This window comes from Pseudorca crassidens, chromosome 8 (assembly GCF_039906515.1).
Source record: "Pseudorca crassidens isolate mPseCra1 chromosome 8, mPseCra1.hap1, whole genome shotgun sequence".
Taxonomy (NCBI): Eukaryota; Metazoa; Chordata; class Mammalia; order Artiodactyla; family Delphinidae; genus Pseudorca; species Pseudorca crassidens.
The window spans coordinates 89,888,936-89,906,371 of record NC_090303.1 but is presented as its reverse complement, the minus strand read 5'-3'; the positions used below and the strand labels follow the sequence as shown (position 1 = coordinate 89,906,371).

General features: G+C 48.0%; 1 protein-coding gene across 1 annotated transcript; it reads left to right on the top strand.

The window, feature by feature from the left end:
• The first annotated feature begins 311 nt into the window (after positions 1-311).
• On the top strand, positions 312-16,864 carry FAM180A (family with sequence similarity 180 member A). Its single transcript, XM_067747108.1, has 3 exons — positions 312-671; positions 11,019-11,119; positions 12,666-16,864. Exons 1-3 carry the CDS (start codon positions 596-598, stop codon positions 13,008-13,010), a joined length of 522 nt encoding a protein of 173 aa, XP_067603209.1. The 5' UTR covers positions 312-595; the 3' UTR covers positions 13,011-16,864.
• Positions 16,865-17,436: the final 572 nt, after the last annotated feature.

Genomic DNA, 17,436 nt, shown 5'->3' with positions numbered 1-17,436 from the left:
TGGGCTCAGTCGGCCCCCGGCGTCTACCAGGCAAGCCACCTGGCTCTTGCTGCAGCCCTTGCCCCTGGCGCTGGTGTGTGTGTGTGTGTGTGTGTGTGTGTGTGTGTGTGTGTGTGTGTGGTGTGTGTGTGTGTGTGTGTGTGTGTGTGTGTGTGTGTGTGTACAGGGACAGCAGCCAGGTCTTTGCCGGGCTCTCTAACAAGTTCCGCAAGTCTGTTTGTTAAAGAAAAATTCCAGTGGGTGCATCCAACACATGGAACTCAAGTACAGAAATTATATTTATCCACCCCACTGCCAAGGAGATCACATGCCCCATGAGTCACTCCAGATGTGCTCAAAAACAGAGTCTCTCTGTGGAAGCCCAGTGCCCCAATCCCAGAGAGAGTAGGATTAACAGAGGTCCCGCTCCTGTCCTCCCCAGGAGGCAGCCCTTGCCTCTACCCTTCTGAGGCAGGAGAGGGCACCTCTGCAGGTCTGAAAAAGAAGGGGAGGTAAGCACGATATCGTCACACTGGGAGGACCAGTACGGGCATACCTGTAGCTCCTGGGGTCCCACTGGGTCTGAGGGCGACTTTTCACCTTTTTGGAGGAAAAGATGTGTTGGAAGACGTTGCTGCTTCTGCTGTTGTATTATGACGCTCAGGCCACTCTGTCGCACAGGTGGAGCAGGGGTGAGTTGCTTTTAATTTATTTGTTTGCTGGATGCTCATTCTTCGATACAATTAGGAATTTGGGGGGAAGCATGGAGAGAGCAGGAAGAAATTAGAAGCCCTGCACCCTCCTTTTATCTCATCTCTGCCAATTGCTTGATGCTTCTCGACATGCTAGAAGGTATTAGAAGGTGACGGGGGAAATGACACCAAAAAATCAAAGTTGCTGAGGGAACTGGGTCGAGGGGGAGAATGCAGAGAGCATCCCTTTCTGACAGGCCAGAGGGAAGTCATCTTTGCTTCTTAGAATGTGGACAGACTCCCTTGACTACCCCCCAGGCTGCTGCAGCTGGGCAGGGCGTGCGGGGAGCAGGTGCTCGGGACTGATACTGACATGAATGGACTGGGGGTGCTGACTGGCAAGAGGCCTGCTACCTGGAGGGAGTGGGGTGTCCACGTGGAGGGCTCCACGCTGCTTCCTGAGCAGCAGTGGACGCATCTTTCCAGCTGGAGAGAGCTGGTCCAGCAGCAGGAGAGGACGAGTAGCCCCTCAGCACCCTCGTGTCTGCCCGGCTGCTACCGCCCTGGCCAGCCCCCTCGGAAAGGAAGGAGCCCAGCAAGGCTGCTCCCCACGGCCGACTTCCTTGCTCTCGGGACACAGCTTCTCAGAGCCGGCCTGGCATCGTTTATGGCTCCCGTGGGCAGACACTGGCGGCATCTCCAGTCAATGAGGGTTTATCACTTAGGAAGCAAGGGACCAATAGTGCTGACTGCTCCACACTGATCTGAACTGAGATCTCTCCACTGCCTAAAGTCAACTGAGGTCTCTCTCCTGGAAAGAACTGGAAAAAGAAGTCAGGCTCACTGGTGTTTCCAGAGATCCAAAATAGGGTGACGACTGCACAGCAACAAAAGGATGAGCCCCCTGGTTCTCAACGAGAGTGTCAGGGAAGGAAGGGACGGCCAGCTGGGGCGCAGAGCAGACGTGAAACCGGGGAAAGAAAAAGCCAATGCACTTGTTAGGGTTTTTATTCCCTCACACACACATCTCCCTGCTCATCATGTGCACAGACTCTGGGGGCAACACCCGGAAGCACAGAGCAGAGAGACCTTGGCGCTGTGTTCTGCCACTTACCCCTGTGTGACCCTGGGGGCCTTCCTTAACCTGCCTATTAAAAAAGGATGATAATATCCACTCTTTAACGCACAGGCTGTTAGAAAGCCAAATGAGATGATTTGATTTGCTACAAGGCTTGTAAACACAATAGGCACATGATGAGCTATCCTGCAAGGAACTCAAAGATTTAAGTTCTGCCTCTCATTGGCTGTGTGATGTCTGGGAAGACTTAACCTCTCTGAGCTTTAGTTCATGAACAGATAACATATTAACAGTAACAAAACCTGACCCTCACTGTGTTGTCATGGGAGGGTCATATTGAAAAATGTAAATAAACGCTTTGTAAGTGAGGAGCTATATAAATGTCAGCTATTACCTACCACTTAAAAAAGGAAAAAATTTCATGAAAGAAAGTCTGAGGTTCTCAACAGAAAACTATCGGTTCTATAGCAACATCCTGAGAGCAGCTGCTCTGGCTGCACCCCTCCTCACTGGGGAGGGTCTGCCCCCCAATAATGATAACAATCTGTATAAAGACACAAGGCCAACACAGCTGAAACAGAGGCCATGGCGAGGCAGCTGATGCTAAGTGCTGGATTAGCCGTTCATATCAGTGTTCGGGGCCAACAAATGACGCGGAGCCCTTCCAACCATCATCAGAAGTCTTCCACGTAGTTGATTTTTTTTTTTTTTGTTTTCAACATTTTTTTCGAATCATAAAAGGAATACACAATTGCCCTTTTTTTATGATGGAATGGGAGACACACCCAGAGAAAAACCAATTTTTCCAAATGTATTAACTGTTCCTTTCACCTGCATCCTTACCCCAACCCTGCCCCCCACCCCAGTGCTAGGCCTAATTTAGAAGAATTCCCTCTGGAAACAGTCAGAGGGCGACTTCTCCCTACAAAACTCCTCCTCCATCCCCCCCAGCACCACCCCCTGCCTCCACGGGTAGAAGTGTGGAAATAAACCCAAAAGGAATACACCCTGCCATCAGGACATCTTTTTTTTCCTACCTTTCTCCCAGCCTCTCCCTCGGCGCTCTCTAGGATTCCGCCCTGGGAGGCGGCTCCCTGTGCCAGGATGGCTGCTCCAGCCCCACCGCCTTGATTAAGACCAAGGGACCCACCTGTGGTTAGCGAGGCTGCTGGGAAGTGGACACACCTGGCCCAAGTCCCAGCCCCACCCAGGTCCTGCCGGCACACCGCCTGGGGGGCTGCAGGGAACTAGCCAGTCTTAAAAAAAAAATACACGTATTAATTCCTATAAGTATCTGATTTTTATTAAATACATATGTTATTTCTTTGACAAGCAGTTTCATAAGGAAGGGTGGCCCTGCAGTGGTGGAATGTATGTCATCTTCACGTGTCCAGTTTAGTGCTGTGTGTGTTTTCAGTCGTCAATATTCCGTGAAGGGAAGGGCCCCGGATGGGTGTTTTCAGTAAGTGTCAACTGACTCACTGGTCCAGCATGACTAAGCGGCCACCTCATTCACTCCATGGTCACTGCCTTAGGAGGCGTTATTCTGACCACTACCAGGTAAGAAAGCTGGAGGATGGGGGAGAACTTAGCACTCCCCAGATCCCTCAGCCGGAAGCTTAGAGCTGGATCTCACTCCCCCAGCCCAGTCTGCAGAGGCAGAGTCTCAATGTCCTCACTCACACCCCTCCATCCCTTCCAGGTGTTCCCCCCGGGCGGTGGCACATTCTGGCCAAGGGGAGCCAACACACAGCAGCCCTTTCAGAAGCACTCCAGGGGACCCCAACACACGGGGCCAAGGTCCTGGCTACCTCAGAACATCACTGTGTTTCTGAAGGGCTGGCTCAGGAGCAAAAAAGTAAATGACGGGCTTCCCTGGTGGCGCAGTGGTTGAGAGTCCGCCTGCCGATGCAGCGGACACGGGTTCGTGCCCCGGTCCGGGAAGATCCCACATGCCGCGGAGCGGCTGGGCCCGTGAGCCATGGCCGCTGAGCCTGCGCGTCCGGAGCCTGTGCTCCACAACGGGAGAGGCCACAACAGTGAGAGGCCCGCGTACGGCAAAAAAAAAAAAAAAGTAAATGACGCCAGTAGGATCTGGCAAAAGACTTTTTATAAATGAGAGCTTTTCCTTTCCACACCCACAGTCATTTCCATAGAGTTGCTTCAACTGATTCATTAAAAATATGGTTATATTTTGGTATGATATGGTCTACAGTGTGAATCCTTTCCAATAAGCTCTTTGGTACAGATGCTCTGCACAGTTACATGGAAACCATGGTCAGCCTTAATATTGTTCTTTTTTTTTTTAACCTATTTGGGAGATGGGAGAAGAGATTTTTATCCCATGTTATAAAAAGTCAAAGAGAAGATCAGGCTCAAAGCAAAAATAGGCTCTTCCATTTAGGGAGGCTTCTGCCTATACGTCTGGGCAAGAAAGCTTGAAGGAGGTAAGGCTTGGGGAGCAAGACAGGTGCAGGTGCAAGCCTTGACTGAGATAATTAAAAGTAGCTTCTCTGGGTATGAAGGGAACCCTTCTTTACTGTTGATGGGAATGTAAACTGGTGCAGGCACTACGGAGAACAGTATGGAGGTTCCTTAAAGAACTAAAAATAGAGTCACCATATGATCCAGCAATCCCACTCCTGGGTATATATCGGGAGAAAACCATAATTTGAAAAGTTACATGCAGTTCAATGTTCATAGCAGCACTATTCACAATAACCAAGACATGCAAGCAACCTAAATGTCTATTGACAGATGAATGGATAAAGATGTGGTACATACATACACAACAGAATACTACTCAGCCATAAAAAAGAATGAAATAACACCATTTGCAGCAAAATGGATGGACCTAGAGATTATCATACTAAGTGAAGTAAGTCAGAGAAAAACAAATATCATACGATATCATTTATATGTGGAATCTAAAATATGATACAGATTAACTTATTTACAAAACAGAAACAGACTCACAGACAGAGAAAACAAACTTATGGTTACCAAAGGGTGAAAGGCATGGGAGAAGGATAAATTCGGAGTTTGGGATTAGCAGATACAAACTACCATATATAAACTAGATAAACAACAAGGACCTACTGTACAGCACAGGGAACTATATTCAGTATCTTGTAATAACCTATAATGAAAAAGAATATATATATGTGTGTGTGTGTATATATACATATGTCTGGATCACTTTACTGTACACCAGAAACTAACATAACATTGTAAATCAACTATACTTCAATTAAAAAAAAAAAATCGGTTTCTCCTAGACCCAAACAGTGGTTCCTCATAGATAAAGGGAGGGTGTGATGGAGACAGGAGAAGACATCTACTTTCTGATAATTATCCAGGACCTGTAACTGCAAATAAGTTCCAGAATCACCCTGTTAAAAAGAGAAGGATTTGGTGAGGCACTCTGAAAACAATGGAGTTGAGTAACAAGGAGAGTGAATGTGTTTCTATGGGATTGTTTATTCATTCAACAGTCACCGGCAGGATTTTAGGCACTGGGAATACAGCATTAACAAAACAGACAAAATCCCTTGCCCTTGTGAGCTGACGTCCTAGGGAAAGGAAACAGACAATAAGCACATATAGAAATAAAATACCTGGTTCATTGGATGGCAATAAGGTTGGGACAGATTAGAGGATATAAAGGATCACAAGTTTAAATAGGAGAGTCAGGGAGGGCCTCACTGAGGAGGTGACTTGAGACCTGAAGGAAACACAGGAGTGAGCCATGCAGTCTCCAGGGAAAGAGTATTCCAGGCAGATGGAACAGAAGTTCAAAGGCCCTGTGGCAGAGGCATGCTTGGTGAGCTCAAGCAACAGTGAGGAGGCCTGCAGCTAGAGGGGCATGAGCCAGAGGATAATAGCAGATGAGTGCAGAGAGGTAGTGAGAGGTCAAGTCGCACAGTACCTGGTGGCCATCTGAAGATCTTTGGCTTCTACTCTGAGGGAGATGGAAAGCCATAGAAGTTTCTGGGCAGAGAATTGACATCATCCAACCTATGTTTTCACAGAATCGCTTTACTTGCTGTGTTAAGAATACAATGAGGTGGACTTCCCTGGCAGGTCCAGTGGTGAAGACTCTGCACTTCCCCTGCCAGGGGCACGGGTTCAACCCCTGGCAGAGGAACTAAGATCCCACATGCCGCGTGGCGTGGCCAAAAAAAAAAAAAGAATACAATGAGGAGGATGAAGTTGGCAGCCAAGGATGGAAACAGAGACACCATTAGGAGAAATGTTCAAGGTTTGGATCAGGAGGCTAGCTGGGATGTGGTAAGAAGTAGCCAGATTCCAGATCTATTCTGAAGGTAGAGCCAACAAGATTTGCTGATTAGTGGGGTGTGAGATGTGAAAGAAAGAGAAAAGGCAAGGATGACTGACAACTCCCAGGTTTTGACCTCAGCAGCTACAAGAGATGGGAAGACAGCAGACAAAGCAGGAGGTGCGGAGCAGGTGTGATGGATGGCGGGGCTTGGGACTGGGTTGGAGATCAGGAGAGACAACTATTACGAATCCAAAAGGAGACTCTCCCGCAGGCAGCTGCATATCTAGAAGTCGGGCCTGGAAATACACAGCAGAACATCCTTACGAAGTCAGTGTGGCTAGTGAGAGGGGAGAGACCCAGGCTGCGGCCAGGAGTCTGCAAGGCGAGGAGACGGAGGGGAAGGAAGAGCGGCCAGCAAGGGGGGATTTTTTTTTAAAGCAGCAGCAGCAACGTGTTTTCATGCTGCCTTGAAAGATCGGTAGAGAGGGGAAAATTAATGATGGGGGAGAGAAAAGTGGAAAGGTGAGCGACAACTTTATTGGAGACCTCGTGCACACGGGGACAAGTTGGCTCGAGATAAGAGCAGGGACACAATAACAGAAGGGAAGTCAGAGGACCTGGGCACGAGGCCGGTAACTGGTTTGAGGAGAAAGGAGGAGGTGTGAAATCATCATCCACTTCACGCTAAAATAGAGTGAGGGGAAGCAGGAAATACGGGTAATGGTCAGGCAGCATTTCGGGCCCCTCCTGAAAATAACGATCACGAATTTCAAGTGAGACCACTTAACCCAGGTGCAGGTGTGGAACAGGTAAAGAGATGGGGTGTGCTTTTGCCTAGTGACTGCAAAGGAACGAAGAGGGAGCAAAGGAGACGCGGATTGGTGCAAGAGAATGATCATAGGGCTGTAGAAATTTGACCCTGTATATCACATTATCAATCAAAGGTAGAGATGTGTTTAAATATGTGTGATTCATTTAAGAGTATGTTTTATACTATATGCATTCATTCATTCCTAATTAACTACATGTATCCTTCCCGTGGCTACACACAACTAAAGAACGCCCAGTCTTGGGGCAGATGCACCTACAAAAAGATAGCGTGGTTCACCCTATTGGTGAGATTGGGGATTTTTTTTTTGTATGTTGTTTTGTTTTGTTTTTAATTTTTATTTTATATTGGAGTATAGTTGATTAACAATGTTGTGATAGTTTCAGGTATACAGGAAAGTGATTCAGTTATACCTATACATGTATCTATTCTTTTTCAAATTCTTTCCCCATTTAGGTTATTACAGAATACTGAGCAGAGTTCCCTGTGCTAAACAGTAGGTCCTCGTTGGTTATCTATTTTAAATACAGCAGTTGGGTTTTGAAGCCCTTGAGACCTGGATTTTAATCTCAGGCCTATTACAAACAAGTTGGGTGGCCAAGGGCAAGTTTCTTAGCCTCCAAGTTTCTTCATCTATAAAATGAGCTGTGAATGTTTACCTCACAAGTACATAAGGAAAGCAGCAAGCATGCTGACTGACCCACAGTGAGCTCATAAGCTGTTAGGATGTCCGGGCTCCACATCTGAACGACTTTGGCCTGAGATCCAAATGTGTCTCTCAACAGAAGACACGGACAGAACATGCTGAGACACATGAATCCCTGGATCCCGTTCCTGAACTAAAGTAGTGCATGTGGCATGAACTTTAGCAAGTAAATTTTTTGTTCCATGCGGGTTGGTCCAGTGTTTCACAATGTCCCCTGGAGGCTCATGAGTCCGGGGGCTCGGGGACGAGGGCCTGGCTCCCCTGCCCGAGGCTGGCCGGCACAGCAGACCTTCATGCAAGGCCATGGGGGAGTCTCTGGAGTCCCCTGATCACACTGACTGGTCCTTGTGGGCACGTCCACAACCTGAAGAAACAGCCGGAGTGTGGGCTGGGTGTGGAGCGTTAAGTGAAAAAGGAAGAAACAAATCGGCCTAGTTTTACACCAGGCAGAAGACACACAAAGTCAGTGATCTTAACAACACTGTCCCAGCAGCCTTCCTGCCCAAGGCTCCACACTCAGGTGGTGCCCAAGAGGGAGTGGGATCCTTCTGCCAGTCTCTGGCCTCCCCACCCCGTTCGCCTCTCTCCCTTCTCCCTCCGAGAGGGTGCAGCTGCTAACAGCCGTCCAGCGGGAGCATTCAGGCCTCAGAACTATCAGCCTCACGAAGACTGGGCTGCCCAAAGCCGCTTATAATCACTCACAGCGAGGACGGAGTCAAACTTAAAATGACCTCATAAATTTGGGAGATGGGGCAGAAGGGAAAGGAAGGAAAACCAGCAAAGCCTGAATTGGAGAGTCTCCAGGGATGCTCTGTTTTGTTGTTGTTTTAATACCTAGTTTATTTTTAAAATCATTCCAAAATATATATTGAGACTGCACTCAGTATATATATTGAGCTCTATGAAGACACTGAGGTCAGAAGCATAAAATTCATTCCCTCCCAGGAGCCAGCAGTAGACAGCAAGATGTGAAATGTATAGAAAGGATGCGAGAAGAAGATAAAAAGAGAATTAAGGAGATGGAGAAGGAACACAGCAGTGTACGGTGGGGTCCCAGGGAAAGGCTTCCTAGGGGCACAGGGCCGTTCTTCTAACGACGTGGGAGCCGCTCTGGTTTAAAGGTCTGCGTGTGTACCTCTTGGAGTTGGTCAGCTCTTGGTCGGGTCATTTGCATTCTGGCAGGGTCCGGCCTCTGTCATTATGGACAAGGACCTCTGGAGTGGCTAGTCGTTTAACTTCTTACCTGAATGTTTCGACGTGGGCCAGACACAGCTTATCTCTCGCCCACCACCGGCAGCATCTCCAGGGGGGATGAATCCAGGTCTCCAGACCTAGCCTCATGCACAGGAGGTCAGACACAGGCAGATGCCGAGACGCCTGCCCCAGGGGTGGCTGCACGTCACAGCCCAGAGGGCCATAAAAGCCCCTCCCCCACACACACCGTCAGAGCAGCCACAGCAACGTGGGGGGTACCCGTGGAAGGTGGGAAGAAGGGGGAAGGGGTCCATCTGTGAGACTCCGGGGCTCCCCACATATACTTTCTGAAGCAATGATCAGCCCTAGTCCAGAGGCTGAATTGTTTTTTAACAATCTTCCCCAAACTGTGTTATTATTTTAAAAATTATGAGAACAAGGCCTCCTGGAAGCAACATTTCCATTATTAAGCCCAGCTTTGCATCAGGAAGTATTTTCTTCCCAACTCTTGAGAACTAGGGGTCCACCAGGGGTGTGCATGTTAAAGGAAGTAGCTGTTCGCAGAGAAGCAATTGAGTGAAGAGCGTGTAGGTCTGGCCTTGAAAAACTTCCCGGGAGGCAGCAGAAAGGGCCCCGTGCCAGGACCTTGTTCCCTCCTATCCCCTTCACCTGCTGCAGTGTGAATCTTTTTAAAGGGAACAATACCTTTCATTTCACTATAACAGAGAAGACATAAAGGAGTTGCTCTCAATCCTACCTTGAAAAGGGGTTTCATGGTAAGAAGGAATAGGCCGCATCTTGGTCCAGGACCCGTTCTGGTCCTAGTGTCACCTCCCACCAAGGAGAAAGTAGGGTCAAAGTACACCCCTCCTTGTGCCGCCACTCTCTTGTCTCCGAGAACACGAGGGCCTTGGTCTCTTCAGATGCCCCTATAAGGCCTCATCGGATGGGAATGAGCTCTGAATTCTAGCCAGGCACCAGCTGCTTGGTGGTGGGTCTGGGTAACCCAGTGGTTATGGACACTGCCTGCCCGTTGTAACACCAGGGAGCTGTCAGAAGTCCCGATGCCTACCTCCACCCCAGAGATGCCCATGAACTGGCCTGGGAGGCGGCCTTGGGCGTGTAGGTTTATAAAGCTCCCAGGTGATTCTGACGCACAGTCAAGGCTGAGAAGCATTGGGCTGAATTGGGAGCATCCGCTCAGCAGGAACAGCTCCTTCTACACAGGCTTGGGTCAAGCACCTTCTGACTGGCAACCTGGCTGCCATTAGAAGTACCTAGGAAGCTTTCAGAAAGTTGACTGTCTCAATCACATCCTAGTCACTTAAATCAGAACTACTGGAGCTGGGACCCACACACCCTGGGCGACTCTAATGTATGGTCAAGGTTGTGAAGCTGTGGAGTAGGAAGGAGATGCCTCGCCCTCCTGAGCTCCACCTGAGACCCGAGGCAGAGGCTGTGAGTGAGCAGAGGCTAAGGCCTTCTCAAGTCCTAAAATCTATGATTCTGTGGGAAATGGGCACTTTTCTGGCAAAGAGAACAAATCCTGCTAAAATTCTGGGCCAGGAACTATTGCTCTGGAGTTTGTAGGCTCCATCCCCCAAGATGGTCTGCAGAAGCAGGGCTACCCCTCTGCCCGTCAAGGCCCCCATCAATGCAGGGATGCAGTCTGCCAACAACTGCACCTTGTGTGCACCCTGGAAACCTGCCAGGCTATGCTGCACAGGCATAAACATGAAAGCACTTTGATCCAAGCCCCTGAGGAACTTGTGGGCTAGCTAATAAATGGATTACAGAGAAAGCAATATTACAGCCAACCAGCTTTTCCAGGAGGTGGGAGATTCCTACCAGTGTCCTTTACATTGAAGATGTTTCATTCTTATCACTTCTAATAGAAATCCTTGCTTATGCAGTTCCCTTCTTCAACACAGTACTCTGGACATCACTGGACACTATCTTGATGGCCCAAGGGCGCCATTATCAAGAAGCAGAGCTGTCATGTATGGTTATGCAAATTGCGCTTTGCACAACTTCCGGGGGCCCTACTTACCCCGAGGTCTCACCAATTTTTACAGTTATTGCCCAGTTTTCTGGTAAATCACAACCAAGTGTCTTAAAGAAGCTGCCCCTTTTTCTCGCAGCTCCACCACCACTTGGAGTCAGTCACTTTCAAGACTGGATGGCTAACCTTGGGGTTCACCCACGGGAGAAGCCAGTGCACGCTGCAGCCCGGCGAGCTCACTCTTTTTTTCTTTCAGCCGTGCTCTTCCCTGCCGCCCACCGGCCAAAGAGATCCTCGTCGGTGCCCTTGAACCCCGTCCTGCAGAGCTCCCTGGAGGAAGTAGAGCTGCTCTATGAGGTAGGCAGAGGGGAGAGTGGGCCACGCAAGTAACTCAAAAGGCATTGCTCCTTCTCTATATTTTTTGGAGAAGTGACCTGAGCCCCTGAAAATGAGTGACCTCTGTTCCCCGGGGGACTGGCCTAGACTTGTGTGTGGAGGTAGTGGAATCCTGCCCATCCCAGAGGAAAGTGTTCCTTGCACCCCCTTCTCCTTTCCCGCATGCCGTCCCAGGGAAGGTTGGCATTAGGGGTTTAGTCGAGGCAAAATTAGAGATTTAGGCTTGGCCCAGAGGCGCCTCTACCTGCACCCAAGCAACAGAGCGGGGCAATATTCCCCAGCCAGAGCTTTAAGCCAGGACTCATCAGCAGCGCCCAGGCAATGCCAAACCTATTGTCTGAGTGGAGTTGTGTCTCAGTCACCTCACACTGTGACAGCCCCATTTTTGAATCTGGGGCCGCCCCAAAGGCTCTCTCCCTCTGCCTCTCATACCTCTGGCACCAAGACCCCACCTCTCCTCCAAACCACAGGTAACTTTACCCAAGGCCGCTTGGTTAGGTTCAGTGATAAAATTCCAGGTTCGAGACCTAAGCTTTAGTTCTGGTTCTGCCGCCCATCGGCTACGTAACCTTGCATAAGCCACCATTTCTCCCTGGGCCTGAATCTCCTCAGCTGTTAAAGGAGGGACTCCAAAGATCGCCAAAGTTCCCCTCCTGTCTGGACGCCCTCTGACATCCTGCATGTACTAGGACTGTCTGACTAAGAAGGGGACAGCCTGCTATAGTCACGCAGCTGAGCCAGGCAGAAGATTTCAAATCCTGCCTCGGGGAACAAACTGGAAAATGCATAGCCTCTGCCAGGTCATGAACGTGGGAGTCAGAGCAAGAGGCCTGTTTTAGGAAGATAACAGACAGTAGCGCGCAGGATGGATTAGAGCCGGGGGAAGCCGGAGACAGAGGGGAAGAGTTAGGACTCCGTCTAAATGGTACTGATTAGGTTCCTGATATGAGCCTGGCACTGAGCAGGGGGTGCCTATGACAGACCTCACCCCTACTCTTAAAGAACAGTTGAGAAATGAGGACAAATCTCTGTAGCACACTTAATTCCTAGCACAATTCTCTGCATGCTTCTAATTCCCAGCTTCTGATTTTAAATTATCCAAAATAGTCAGTCTGTGCTTTAGAAGATCTTTGGTGGGTGGGAGGGAGGAAGGAGAGAAGGGGGTGATTCGGGGCACTAGAAACAACAAAGAGTCACTTAATAGGGGCTTTGTACCAGGCACAGTGACAGGTGTCACTCATATTTGTCTTATTTACTCCTCACAATATCCCAGTGAAGTACTGTTGTTATTAATCATTCCACAGAGGAAGAAAAGGAGGCTGAGAGAAGTTAGGTGACTCATCTGAGGTTACGCAGGTGGTGGGAAAGTCAGGACTGGGACCCAGGTCTCTCGATTCCAAAGCTCTTTGCAAGTCACCTCCCTACATGAACGCACGTGATCGTGAATCCAGTGATGTCCTCCACAACGAATGCCTCATGCTTTTCTACACCCCATGTTTCCCCCCAGTTCCTTCTGGCTGAACTTGAGATCAGCCCTGACCTGAAGATCTCCATCAAGGACGAGGAGCTCTCCTCCCTGCGGAAGGCCTCGGACTTCCGCGCCATCTGCAATGATGTGATCCCCAAGAGCATCCCAGACATCCGGCGGCTGAGCGCCAGCCTCTCCAACCACCCAGGCACCCTCAAGAAAGAGGACTTCGAAAGGACAGCGCTGACCCTGGCCTACACAGCCTACCGCACAGCCTCGTCCCAAGGGCATCAGAAGGATATCTGGGCCCAGTCCCTCCTTAGCCTTTTCCATGCCTTGAGGCATGACTTAATGCGGTCCTCATGTCCCAGAGCATCTCCCTGAGAGACTGGCTGGCACCAGGACCAGGGAGCAGGGACCAGCACACAGTAATCCAGAAATTCTTCATTCTCTACTCCATTTACAGAGACCAGCCACAAAACACATACCACCAACTCAGAGCAGCAAAGATAAAACAAGAAACACCGATGCTCTTTGCCCCTTGTAACTTCTTGACAAGCATAAGATTGTGATTCCTATCATAACGTGACCTGGGCTGGAAAAAAGGGCTGGAATGGTAATTCAAGATGCCTCCAGAGGCTGAATGTTTTGCCTGGTGAATTGCAGGAGTCTAAGATATGCTTTAACATTGAGTGACTGTAACACAAACACCCAAGAGTGAGGACAGAGCCAGGAGAGACATAACAGAAGTCTGGGCATGGCGGGAAAGTGGGGGACAGATTTCTTTGGTCCTAAGAGATCAGGGTGCTGGATTGAATGAACACCTTTCCAAAGTTCTGTAGTAAGATATAAAGAAACTAGAGCTATAGCCAAATAAATACATTGTTAACCAAGGATATACTTCTCAACTTTTCCAAAAGTCCCCAAAAAGAATCAGTCAGAAAATCAGTTATGACCTATATATCTAGACTCTTCTTTCCTGAAGCCTGGTCTAATGTAGAGGAGGAACATGAAGGGGGCCAACAGAAATGCTACTGTCATGCCTTGACTTTTGAACAGAGAAACCAAGCTAATGCAGAGAGGGTCATCCTAACGAAAGAGGTGGCACCAGTGCCACGGCCTGCCCATCCTAATGCTAAAATTATTGAGCATTATCAGAGAATTAAGTGCTCCAAACAAAAATGATTTTCAGATGACAGAATTTTACCCTTTCAAACGCCAAAACTTTCATTTTAGCAATATTGACTGGATATATATGAAAGCCAGTAAGGTTGAATTTAGTATATTGGAAACATTCTAATGAAGGAGTTAGATGAGATCATCTCTAAGATTCCTCTACTTCTGAAATGTTCACAAGCATTCAACTAACTGTGAGATATTCCAGGGAGGACACCTGGACCTGAGATGTCTCTGCTGGACTGTTTGTATCAACCCTGAAAGGTCCCAGGCTTTCTTTTTTTTTTTTTTTTTTTTTTTGCGGTACGCAGGCCTCTCACCGCTGTGGCCTCTCCCGCTGCGGAGCACAGGCTCCAGATGCGCAGGCTCAGTGGCCATGGCTCACGGGCCCAGCCGCCCCGCGGCACGTGGGATCCTCCTGGACTGGGGCACGAACCCGTGTCCACTGCATTGGCAGGCAGACTCTCAACCACTGCGCCACCAGGGAAGCCCAGTCCCAGGCTTTCTTAACTCTGAATCTGGTGTGAGTTTTTCTGTTGCCTTCCTCACTGTCAGGCGATAAAAGTAGCATTTTCTTTGCTACCAACATAACTCGCCCTTTGCAATTTGTTCTTTCTTACTGGGCATCGCCTGAAAAATAAGATAGCAAGTCTTGTTATAATTCCACATTAAATAAGAGTTAATAGATGAAGGTCCCTGCTAGGAGTAAAGCACCTGGGTCCTAATAAAGATTCCTCACCAGCTCAGAGATCTTTCCAGCTTCTCCGAGGTTTACAGCTGGGTTCTGGAGGCTAAAGCTGCAGGAAGTCTGATCTTTGAATAAACAAGGATTCACTGGGCTAAATTTTTTATTCTGAAATGGGTATTTGACAATTGTCACTGAATGAAGATGAAAGCTGGTCTGAACTTCTTTAGAATCTTTGAATAAGTGAGCCTCGCCTAGCAGTGCAAGCTGCATGATCTTTTGAAGTAATACCAGGATGCAGGAACAAGGTGTTTATCGTCAGAGAAAAATCCCACTTTGCATCCCGATGTCCTCAGGCTCAGAAGACTAATCAGCCCCTCTGGTTCTCACTCCCTGTGGCTATATTGATCTTTTACCTCCCTCAAATGCAGACTCTGATATATGCTTTTGTGTTCAATTTTTCTCTAAGATTGCATGTTCTCTTTCATGCAGTCACTCCACTTGCCTCTTTCTTTTCATTGCAGTTGGTGTCTCTGCTGTTCTGTCTTTGGGTCCGGTTCTGATTATCTTCATATCCATTCCTCGAGGCATCTCCCAGTTTCTCCTGCTTGACCCCTCGCTGCCTCTACTTGCCCGTACTCTGTTGCTCACTGTCTCCTTTGGGGATCACTGTCTGATTAAAACAAAGTCAAGACAGAGGTACAGACAAGTTTGGGATTGCCCAGAAAGCAGATAAGCCTCACGGCCTACCTTCAGTATTTGTGCTTTTCCTGGATGTGGGCTGGAGAAGGGCTCAGCAGGGCCTCAATCCTTAGACACTGGGCAATACTCTTAACAGTCAGAGTCCTGCATACACCCTGGCGCTCCACCCCTATCAGAATGGATCTGAGAGCTTTCTTCTAGGCACCAGGAGGAAAGACCCACCCTTGTCGTCCCTGCCTACCTTGTTAGGATACACATGCTCCCAGGGGTAGGAGATCCGTGAATGGGAGGGTGGTTCCCAGGACCAGTGATAGCAATGGCGGTTCATTCACCCTGCCACAAAAAATTAAAGGCACATTTGTACTGATAAATTGGGTCCATACTTAGGTGGCAAGCAACTGAAAAAAGAAAAGAAAGAAGAAGGGCACAACCTTTTTTTTTTTTTTTTTTGTACGCGTGCCTCTCACTGTTGTGGCCTCTCCCGTTGCAGAGCACAGGCTCCGGACGCGCAGGCTCAGAGGCCATGGATCACGGGCCCAGCCGCTCCGCGGCATGCGGGATCCTCCCGGACCGGGGCACAAACCCGTGTGCCCTGCATCGGCAGGCGGACTCTCAACCACTGCGCCACCAGGGAAGCCCGGGCACAACCTTTTTAAAGACAAATGAAAATTTCGTTCTTAGTAACTAGATACTTCAACACTATTTTAGGCTGAATACAAATGAATTGTTTACCCACAAAAAGTTTTATAGCACTGACTTCATTTACAAGCAAAATCAAACATTCTCCTCACCACCACCACCCCAAAACCCGACTCTTTGCCCAGTGAGCAGTGAGGGAGTAGCCTGGACAGCAACGGACTCTCCCATTTTGCCTCATTAATGCCGCACCGTACACACCACCATCACAACCCAGTCACATTTTGTCATATTTACTCAAAAAATAATCCAGAGTGTGACATAGTAGTGGAAGCTTGCCTGTGACTCAGTGGAACCCTTCTACCATTTCTAGACTGCCGGGAAATTTTAGGATCTAAAAATTCTGGAAGTTTCCTCTATAGTCGGCATTCTCATGGCTACCTCTGGTGTCACTCAAGAGACATTGAAAAACATCTATATGCTGAAACCTTCATAAAGGAGAATCACGTAAGTGGTAAATCACATAAGTGGTAAAGGCCAGAGCACTGGCCTAAAATTAAATGCTTGTTAAATGACTTTACATGGTGCCCCTGACTTTCCTAACCCATTTTAATAGCTTTCATTTTTTTATTGTGGTTAAAAAACACATCATATGAAAGTTACCATCCGAACCATTTCTAAGCGTACGGTACAGTAATGTTAATTACATGTACACTGTTGTGTGACAGAGCTCCAGAACTTTTTCATCTTGCAAAAACGATACCTATGAAACCACAACTCCGCTTTTCCCTCTCCCCCCAGCCCCTGGCAACTACCATTCGACTTTCTGTTTCTAAGTGTTTGACTACTTTTGATACCTCATATAGGTGGAATCTGTCTTACATTTCTTAAGCAATGTATAAAATTTCCTTAGGAAAATGTTTTCTTTATCTAAAAAGTGGATAGAGTCCTGAAGGAGAACTACTGGTCTTACTATGTCACTCACATAATTTTATTTAACAAATATTCACTTATGGTGTAATAAAAATGTCATGATCGAGTTTCCAGGCTTAATGGAATCTTTATTATCTCATACTATCTCACCAAGGAATTTGAAGTGGCTCATGGGTTTAACAGAGAATGTTGACTTCCACAGCTGTTTACTTGTACCCTGACTTTTTAATATTTGCCACCAAAACATCACACATGTGTTTTTGCCCACTCCGAGTTTCCAAACCATCACAAAACGAGGCCTGAATGTAGTAAATACAGTAGCCAGTCTTTAAAATGCACTTAAAGATTTAAAATGCACTTAAAGTCATTGTAGCGCATCCTACAATGGCAAGAAAATTTCAAACTGGGTCGTCCACAGTTGCTCCTGCTTTAGAGGTCAAGAAGAACTGGTTTTCTAGAGTCACCTTTTTGGAGTCACTTTGCCTTTAGCCTGGGGATTATTTCCAACTGGCATAGCTGCAGACCCTAGAATGCCATTCCTTGCGTTCTGTGAATTCAAGCGAACGTGAATTTCATAACCCTTGACTCTGCTCAGCATCTCTCAGATGAAGACAATGCTGCCAAGGACCACCAAATATAAAAGTTTGGGGGCTTCTCTCTCTCTCTCTCTCTCTCTTT

What these genes read in the sequence shown, in the direction of transcription:
- FAM180A (XM_067747108.1), top strand. Translation starts at nt 596, where the DNA reads ATGTGTTGGAAGACGTTGCTGCTTCTGCTGTTGTATTATGACGCTCAG. An exon ending in GTCGCACAGGTGGAGCAGGG is followed by an intron (nt 672 to 11,018) that starts GTGAGTTGCTTT and finishes TTTTTCTTTCAG; the next exon opens with CCGTGCTCTTCCCTGCCGCC. An exon ending in AAGTAGAGCTGCTCTATGAG is followed by an intron (nt 11,120 to 12,665) that starts GTAGGCAGAGGG and finishes GTTTCCCCCCAG; the next exon opens with TTCCTTCTGGCTGAACTTGA.